Source organism: Anarrhichthys ocellatus, unplaced genomic scaffold (genome assembly GCF_004355925.1).
Source record: "Anarrhichthys ocellatus isolate YVR2014 unplaced genomic scaffold, GSC_Weel_1.0 scaffold60, whole genome shotgun sequence".
Classification (NCBI taxonomy): domain Eukaryota; kingdom Metazoa; phylum Chordata; class Actinopteri; order Perciformes; family Anarhichadidae; genus Anarrhichthys; species Anarrhichthys ocellatus.
In genome coordinates, this window is record NW_022280090.1 from 740,200 (window position 1) to 750,275 (window position 10,076).

At 42.2% G+C, this 10,076-nt stretch overlaps 1 protein-coding gene across 1 annotated transcript; it reads left to right on the forward strand.

Moving 5' to 3' along the window:
- The first annotated feature begins 7,083 nt into the window (after nt 1-7,083).
- On the forward strand, nt 7,084-9,385 carry LOC116396812 (tripartite motif-containing protein 16-like protein). The gene has a single exon (XM_031871675.1). It carries the CDS (start codon nt 7,201-7,203, stop codon nt 8,758-8,760), a length of 1,560 nt encoding a protein of 519 aa, XP_031727535.1. The 5' UTR covers nt 7,084-7,200; the 3' UTR covers nt 8,761-9,385.
- Nucleotides 9,386-10,076: the final 691 nt, after the last annotated feature.

Consider the following 10,076-nt stretch of genomic DNA (forward strand, 5'->3'; position numbering starts at 1 on the left):
CATGCCTGTAACAGGGCCCAGCTTCCATATCCCCCTCCCCTGTTAATATACATTTACAGGGGAAATGTATATCCCCCCCCCCAAGGCATGTTTGCTGTTACATATAACGTTGATGTTGTTGCATGTCCTGGCATTATTGATTTCAGCGAGCAGGGAGGGGAAGATAATCCTCGGAGGGGAAGAGAGTACACAAGGTTAGCTGACCCCTATTAAATAGCCAATACCCACAATTTCTGCAGATTACCTCGGATTCATGCATGTGTAATTATTGTGACCAGTGGAGCTTGCGTGTTCGATTGTCTTCCTTGTTCCCTAATCCCATGTTTATGTGCTGTAAAACTTATCCTCACTGTGAGTTCATTGATAGGAACGGATGTCGGGGATTCTTATCTCTGTCACTCACACTGATCAGATGAATCCAGGTAACAACCATGGAACTATTTGAAAATAATCTTCAAGCTTTGAAACAACTGAGACGTGGATTCATTTAAGTAACGAGGCTGTGAATCAATACCATAGAAACTGCAGCTGATATCTTATACATTCAGTTTCTGTTCTGCTCATAAACCCACAGCACCCACAGGCCAGCAGCCGTGAGACAAACTCACGTCTAGGGATGAGAAAGATACAACTGATGATGAAAATTAGATGAAATCGATGTGAAAATATTGACGAGATGCGACATATGTGAGGAAGTGTGGGTGCTGACTTAAAGTCGATCTAGCCAGAGTATCACAGGGCAATCAGATAAAACATACAGCTCACACTCGTGATGAGAGGGGAGTTGATCTAAAGTGTGCAGAAACCTGTCTGTGAGCAGAATGGGATCATCTGCTAAACCTAGAAAGTGAACAAGAACCTCTTTCTATTGATTTGGCTTTGAGCAGGATGTTTGACCCCTGTATGCTCTGGGGAAGCTGCTCTGCAGTCAATGCTAATAGAGCGGTGGTTTCAAGGGAGACTGGACACAAAAACAGGTTGAGTGAATGTGAACCAGCAAACCTTCCCTGGAGGAATACATGTGGGTACACGATTGAGAAGGAGAAAGATGGCAGAGGGAGCAGATGCAACAGGTGAAATTAGATGGTTTCGCTCTGTGACAGCAGCGTTATTAGGATTGAGGTGCAATGTGATGTCCAAGTTGCAAACCTGTTTAAATCTTTGAAACAAGGATTCAAGATTTTTGATTAGCTTATCATAATATGACAAAAAGTCTGTTACCTTATTTGTGCCAGAACTGAAAATAGTGAGCAAAAATAAAACAATTCCTTATTTGCCTCTTCTTTTTCAACACCCATTTTTAGTTACTTTGTTGGATATTTCAGTTTTGGCACAATAAATAATAATAAATAAAATTAATTTATAGAGCGCTTTTCACAGACAAAAAAATCACAAAGTGCTTTAACAAAGCAGAAATTTAAAACAATAAAAAACACAATGTGACCATTTGGTCAATAAATTACATACACAGAGAAAAAAAATAAAAATAAAAATAAAAATAAATAAAAAATTAAAACATATTTTAAGAGCAGGTCCAGGACATGGGTTGTTACTCAAACGCCAGCTTAAAAAGGTGGGTTTTGAGCTGATTTTTAAAAGTATTCACAGAATCTGCGAGGCGTAGATTCGCAGGCAGAGCATTCCACAGCCTCGGCGCCACTGCCTCAAAGGCTCGGTCACCACGGGTCTTAAATCGTGTGCGTGGAACTGACAGAAGACCTAGAGGGTTTGACCTGAGAGTGTGGGTGGGTGAATATGGGTGAAGTAGATCAGCTACATAAGTAGGAGCCTGACCGTGAAGTGCTCTGTAAGTGATGGTGAGAATTTTGAAGTGTATCCTAAATGCTACAGGGAGCCAGTGGAGATATCGGAGTACGGGGGTGATGTGAGACTGTCGATTTGTCCTGGTGAGTAATCTGGCGGCAGCGTTTTGGATTACCTGCAGACGGTTAAGAGCAGATACACTGAGTGATGTGAAAAGAGAGTTACAGTAGTCAATGCGAGAGGAGATCAATGTGTGTATGATCATCTCTAGTTCAGGTGTTGATACTACAGATCTCAGTTTACTGATATTTCTTAGATGGAAGAAACATGATCTGGACAGCTGCTTAACATGGGGGTCAAACGACATGGATCGATCAAAGAAAATCCCTAGATTGCGCAGGTTGCAATGGGCAGCAGAGGAGAGTGGACCAATACTCTGCCTGATCATGGGGACAAACTCATCTGGAGCAATAACTAGGACCTCCGTCTTAGTGTCGTTGAGTTGTAAGCAATTTTCTGCCGTCCAGTCTCTGATGGCATTGACACAGTCCAGGAGCCTAGTTAATGTGAAGGCCTCACTGGGTTTGAATGACAGATGGAGTTGGATGTCATCTGCATATAAATGATAGGACACATTATAACTTTTTATAATCGGTCCCAAAGGTAACAGATAAAGGGAAAATAACAGAGGCCCCAGAACCGAGCCCTGCAGTACGCCACAAGACAGTGGAGAGGTAACAGACACAAAATCACCCACAGAGACATTAAAACTTCTGTCATTGAGGTAAGATGTGAACCAGTCTAGCGCTATGCCAGATATGCCCACCCAATCACATAGCCTCTTTATCAGGATGTTATGGTCTACAGTGTCAAATGCAGAACTGAGGTGCAGAAGAACTAACACAGAGCAGTCACCTGCATCAGAACACATGAGAATGTCATTTGAAACCCTCAGGAGAGCGGTTTCAGTAGAGTGTTGTCTGCGAAACCCAGACAGGAATTCGTCGTACATGTTGTGCCTCTCCAGTGCAGCAGTAAGTTGGTTGGCCACCACTTTCTCTACAATTTTGGACAGGAAAGGCAGTTTTGATATGGGCCTGTAGTTCATTGGCAATGCCGGATCTAAGTTGGGTTTCTTTAATATGGGCTGGATAATGGCATGTTTAAAATAGGAGGGGACAATTCCTGTAGACAATTAGGAATTGACAATAGATGTTACTGCAGGGCCAATAATTAGCAGAACTTTCTTAAATAGAGAGGATGGTATTATATCTAGAGGGCAAGATGATGGCTTTGTTTTGTTAATTAAGTCCATCAGGTCTTGAAGGCTGATAGGCTGGAAAGAGTCCAGAACAGTAGGAGATTGCGAGGAGCTACATGTAGATGAACAAATCCCAGGCTGAATGCCAGACCTAATAGCTGTTACCTTATCATTGAAATAGGTAAGGAATTTGTTGCAATCGTCAACAGAACAGCATGGTAATGTAGAGACAGACGGTGAAACAATTCTCTTAATTGTGTCAAACAAAATCTTGGGATTTTTCTTTGAGGAAGAGATTAAGTTGGCAAAATAAGCAGTTCTAGCTTCCTTTACTCCAGCATTAAAGGAAACTCTGAGGTCTTTGAGATATGAGTGATGCACTTCTAGCCCAGTGGCTTTCCATAGCCGCTCTGTCCTGCGACACTTCCGTCTCAAGCTGCAGACAGCGTCTGTCATCCACGGAGAAGTGTTGTAGGCAGCCCTAGTCTTTTCGTTAAAGGGTGCCACTTTATCCAGCAAAGTGGTGCAATGTTCATTAAAAGACTGTATCAAGAGTTCAACATCATTAAGATTTGTATTAATATCACAGCAGAAGTGCATAGAGAACTGAGCAGCTGTATGCTGAGTAATAATGCGGGAGTGGAATGTTTGTTTCAGACACAAGGGATGCCAAACTCTAGTACTTAGCCCACTAATAATTATCTTCGGTATATGCAGGCTTTGACCATGCTACACATTCTGAAGAGGATTTTCAAATTGCATTAATGATGCACCTCTTTGCTGTGATGTTTTCCTGGCTCTTGGTTCTGCTCTCGTCCGTGACTGCGTGTGCACAAATCCCTCTCTTGAGCATAATGTAAAGTCACTGCTCTCTGTTTCGCACTGGATCTAAACCTGCAATAGCTTCCTCGATTCACCTGGCATTCAATGCAAGTGTACAGGAGAGTATTTCATGATGTATTAACACAGTGGAGAGAACAGTGCCTTTTATTTCACAGTGAGAACAAACACGTTGAATTTAAAGTGTATTCGAAGAGTGTACATAAACTGAAATAGTGACTCAATATCTTGAATTCACGAAATTGGATTGAGCAAAGTGTCATACCTCCTTTACAACCACATGCACACATGCTCACCTGTTCCCACTTCCCTCATCAGCCCTGCAGATATTTAATCAGCCTTTTTCCACTGACTCCTTGCCAGTTTGGCAAAGTTGCTGTGTTGCTTTCTTGTCTCGTGTCTTTGCATTCAAGCTTCTGTGAGATTGTATGTGTCTACCTGCCTGCCTGTTAGCCGATACCTTCAATCTCTGATCTGATCCTGTCTGCCAGAATGTGTCTGTATTTCGGTCCAATCTTGCATTTTCTGTGCAGAAACAGGTTCCAGTCTTTTGGAGCTGCGTCAAATCAGACCTTTCTTTTTAAATCTGTCACTCACAAGACCTCCGACTTCAAGGAGGTTCAATGCTAAATCACTGGAGTGAATGTGGCTACAAAGTATAGACAATGTGACACTTTGTTATATGTAGAAATGCATATGGTCCTGGATGTGTTGACAGCATTGACGTTAACTTAAGGAAGGAATTTAAGAAGCTGGTACTGCAAAATTGAGTTTTCATGTAATTTGCTAGTCATGTTATTGTGAAGGACTTCTTTGGGAATAAAGACATTAATTTTTTATTAAGAATAGCAGAAGAAATATCTAAGTTGTAAAAGTAACTAGAATATTTCGCAAGAAATTTTGACAGTGTGGCTTCTACTGCCCGAAGACGTCGCAATATATAGCTATACATGCTGATGTTACCGGTAGTATCGTTGAGGTTCGATTGAGATATCGCTTCTCTCTTTTCTGCATTTTAGATTCATACTCTTGGATTGAATCTTGTATTCGTGATGGACAGTCCACAAATGGCTCCCGTCGTTTCTGTACTGGACATGTACATCTTTGTTTGAGAAACCTTTGGAAATGATGGGAGCTAACGCTGGGCGAATCTCTCCACGCTTCTCCTCACACAGCGTTGCCAACAGCGGCGTCAAAAATATATCAAAATGTGCGGCCTGATCGGGAATAGTGTGCTATCTATTTTTCGGAGAGATTCGCCCAGCGGTTTTCCCGAAAATTCCCGAAAATCCCCAAAAACTGAGCAAAATTTCTCCATTGACTTGAATGGGGTTGCGGCGTGAAGAGAGCTAAAAAAACACTTAACTTTGGCGCCTTATTGACGAGCCGTACATTAACGTAGAAACATGATTCAAAGTTTAAAACGTAGACAAAACGCTGCACTTTATTGAGCCAAATGGACATTTTGATAGCTAGCACAGTTTTCATGAAGTCACAGATTAAGTTTCAGGAAAATTTTGGGTCTGTTTCAGATTTTATAATAGGTGTGTATTGCGCAGCTCGTTAAGAGTTAGAGTGAGAGCATAACCGTCAGAGTGGAGCGGAGCAGGAAAATATTCTGTGATTTTTCCAAACAAATTGATCCAGCTCCCACAATTTTTACTCTATATACACCATTTTTGGCCAAAAAGCTTGGAAATGTTGTGCTGTCGCACACAGATGTCTTTGGAATCCAACGGACTTACACATTTGGCTCAAAGAGCCACAGAGCGACATGAACTCCAACCAACTGCTCCATTAGACTCCATGTTAAATCTGACCACTCATTTCTCAAAGAAAGCAGACGGTACCAGTTTTGCATATTGCGCTCGAGCTCACATTTTTAAGACCACAAACATAAAAAACACATCTCCGCGTTTGCCAGAGTCTTATCTCTCTCACGGTATCCATATTTTATTGATTAGTCTCATGGTTTTGGTATAAAGGGCATATGTTTGACAGGTAGTTTTGTTGAAAATCACTGTCCACTCTAATCTCTCTTAATTAGCCTCTAACACACAGGTGCTCCAATCACCAACATGCACCCAAGCACACAGGTGAGCTCATTAGTGATGTTGATAAACACACAGAGGCACTGAGACACACACGCACATACACTCCTCTCCCTCTATCTCTCTGGCTGTCTCTCTCTGTGTGTGTGTCTCTCTCTCATACAGTCATTCAGGTCTTGGAGACTTTTAGAGGATCCCCCCCTTTTAAATAAAAGCCACACACACGATTTAGAGATATACGTGATGCAGCTCAGCCAATCAAATATGGGTATTCTGATAAGTTTCCTGATTCGAGTGACATTTACACACACCACGACACAAGAGGGAGAGACGAGGAAAGACATGGCAGAGTAGGACAATAGTTATGTAAGCTGTAAATGATAAAACATAGGACAATCTCCAAATGAGAAAGATTGCCAGAGATCAGTCTCTCTCTGTCTCTCGCTCTCTCTGTCTCTCTCTATCATACAGTCATTCAGGTCTTAGATATTTTTAGAGGACTTTTCCCCTCTCACCCCCCACCCCATTTCAAATTAAAAGCCCCACAGAATGAATTCTAACTGGAATGCTTGTGATGAAGCCTCTCATTTTAGTGTCAAACATTATGATTCTGTCTCCTCTCCCCCTCTCTCACCCAGCCAGTCCCACCATTTCAAAATAAAAGCCCCACAAATACAAGATTCAATCCAAGAGTATGAATCTAAAATGCAGAAAAGAGAGTAGCGCTATCTCAATTGAACCTGAATGACACTACCGGTAACATTGGCGTGTGTATATATTGCGATTTCTTCGGGCAGTAGAAGCCACACTGTCAAAATTTCTTTCAGAATTTTCTAGTTATTATTGTTATTAAGCCCGCAGGATTACAATCAGTGTGCTTTGGCACAGGCAGTTTTACTGCCTTTGTGCCACAAAGCCACACTGAACTAAAGAAATGAAATGTTTTCAAACGTGGAGCAGGTTTTAACCGAGGCTCTGCTTGTAAATGAGGAAGCAAAGTTCACATTCACAGCGCTGCTCCTCTTCCTGGAATGAACCACAGCTTGATAACCCCTCCTTCTTCCTCCTGCTCTCAAACACAGCCGGCTCCACTCTGTCCACATATTTCCTTGTTCCCTCCCCTTCAGATCTACAGTTTTAAAGATGGGTGTAACCAACATGGTGGTGAAGCGATAGAGCTGACAGGCTCCATTCACTGAACAAACGCATGTTGTTCAGATCAGAAGTCAAAGCAGAGTCACTTCTAGTGAAGCGAAACTCAGACAGTCGTCACTGAGAGATAAAATGGCGCAGAAAGGAGTTCAGCTGGATCGGGAAGCCATCTCTTGTTCCATCTGTCTGGATCTACTGAAGGATCCGGTGGCTATTCCCTGTGGACACAGCTACTGCATGAACTGTATTAAAACACACTGGGATGAAGAGGATGTGAAGAAACTCTACAGCTGCCCTCAGTGTAGGCAGACCTTCACACCGAGGCCTGTCCTGCTGAAAAGCACCATGTTAGCAGTTTTAGTGGAGGAGCTGAAGAAGACTGGACTCCAAGCTGCTCCTGCTGATCACTGCTATGCTGGACCTGAAGATGTGTCCTGTGATGTCTGCACTGGGAGGAAACTGAAAGCCCTCAAGTCCTGTCTCGTCTGTCTGGCCTCTTATTGTGAGAAACACCTCCAGCCTCATTATGACGCGGCTCCATTAAAGAAACACAAGCTGGTGGACCCCTCCAAGAAGCTCCAGGAGAACTGGACTGAGAGGCAGAGAGAGCTGGAGGTGAGTCGACTAAACATCCAGCAGAGAATCCAGGACAGAGAGAAAGACGTGAGGCTGCTTCAGCAGGAGGTGGAGGCCGTCAATCGCTCTGCCGACGAAGCGGTGAAGGACAGCGAGAAGATCTTCACCGAGCTGATCCGTCTCATGGAGAAAAGAAGCTCTGATGTGAAGCAGCAGGTCAGATCCCAGCAGAAAAGTGAAGTGAGTCGAGTCAAAGAGCTTCAGGAGAAGCTGGAGCAGGAGATCTCTGAGCTGAAGAGGAGAGACGCTGAGCTGAAGCTGCTCTCACACACAGAGGATCACAACCAGTTTCTACACAACTACCCCTCACTGTCACCACTCAGAGAACCTACAGACTCGTCCGGCATCGATATCCGTCCTCTGAGCTACTTTGAGGACGTGACGGCGGCTGTGTCAGAAGTCAGAGATAAACTACAGGACGTTCTGAGAGAGAAGTGGACAAACGTCTCACTGGCAGTGACTGAAGTGGACGTTTTACTGTCTCCTTCACAAGCAGAGCCCAAGACCAGAGCTGAGTTCTTAAGATATTCAAGTGAAATCCCACTGGATCCAAACACAGCACACACAGATCTGTTATTATCTGAGGGGAACAGAAAAGCAACATTTATGAGAGAACAACAGTCTTATTCTAGTCACCCAGACAGATTCACTTCATATCATCATGTCCTGAGTGGAGAGAGTCTGACTGGACGTTGTTACTGGGAGGTGGAGTGGAGAGGAGGAGTTTATGTAGCAGTCGCATACAAGAATATCAGCAGAACAGGAAGCTCTGATGAATGTGTGTTTGGATGGAATGACAAATCTTGGGCGTTAGATTGTAACAAAAACAGTTTTACATTTTGGTACAACAATATCCAAACTCCCGTCTCTGGTCCTCAGTCCTCCAGAGTAGGAGTGTACCTGGATCACAGAGGAGGTATTCTGTCTTTCTACAGCGTCTCTGAAACCATGACTCTCCTCCACAGAGTCCAGACCACATTCACTCAGCCTCTCTTTGCTGGATTCAGGTTTTATTATGGTTATGGAGACACTGCTGAGTTCTGTAAACTGAAATAGTCAAAAGTGCTTTAAGGAACAGCTAATTCAATTTTGTGTTTTAATCCTGAAACTCATTTTGTCTCCATCATTGTCACTTAATTGCTGATTTTTCTTCACCTGTCAATCAAACATTGTTGGCGGTACTTTGACATCTTCTCACTATTGTTCTGTAAATGTTTGAGTTTCTTTAGGTGGAGCTCCTTTCTGTGTCTGTTTAGCCATGGAGGCTATCACTGCTCATGATGATCTTTGTTGACCTGAACTGATATTTCTCTTCATGAAAATGTAAACTCAAAGATATTTAGTTCTCAGCACTCTTTGTAAAGATTTCTTTAAGTGAAATTATGTTTATTTTCTATGACAGATTAAATGCTGTTCTTGTTGTTTTCTTAATAATTATACAAAAGAGGTACTATGATGTATTATATAACTAATTATTATAATCATAATCAATAAGTGAATCATTCATTATTCTCTTTTACGTAACTGAGATTCAGGTCAAACAAATAGATGATGAGGATGAAGTGAATGTGTTCATGAAATCATTGAACAAGAGTCATTGAACAGACTTTACTGATGGGATGTGAACAAACTGAAGGTTTACATGATGAATAAAGTATTTCTTGATTCAAGAATGAACAAAGTATTTTCTTCTTGTCTTATTTACAGGGTTTCATACAAACCTGATGGAGAAAATGTGAAACTAATATGAGAGTATAACTGAGTCACTTTTCCTCCTGAAACACCACAAAGTACAGAGTTCATGTTTATCACTTTTTATGACTTATTTCGACATAATCAATTATTTGAGCATGTTGTGTGTGAAAACAAAACAAGAGTCGCACCAGCAAAGGAAGAGAGCGACTCCATGTGAAGGTGAGCTTTGATAGCAGGAACCACACGGGGCCTTTTGCTCATGAAGCTTGGGACCCGCATCCTGCAAGACAAAGAGCCAGCGAGACAGAAGATACATGGACATCTAAGGAAAGGAGGAGAGATTCAGCAGCTGCTCATGATGAGCTCAGGTTATGTCTGATTGTCAAAATTACTTCCTTTATAATCAGGACATTTACCTCTACAGTATTTACCAAATCTCTACAAACTGGAATATTACCAAATGAGCAGAAAGTAGCACCTGTGGGTAAATGTGAAGTCCATTCAACAACTACCTCCCTCTTTCTGTCCCTCCATGTTTCTCAAAGAATTTAGTAAAGTTGGTTTACAATAAAATGCAGGAGTGGAACTTCCTGTATTACCAGCAGTATGGATTCTGAAAAAAAAGGTTTGACATAATTGTCTGTGCTTCAAAAAACAAGCAATATGCTTTATGCATA

Bases quoted from the DNA above. Each gene is read 5' to 3' on its own strand.
- LOC116396812 (XM_031871675.1), top strand. From the start codon at position 7,201: ATGGCGCAGAAAGGAGTTCAGCTGGATCGGGAAGCCATCTCTTGTTCC.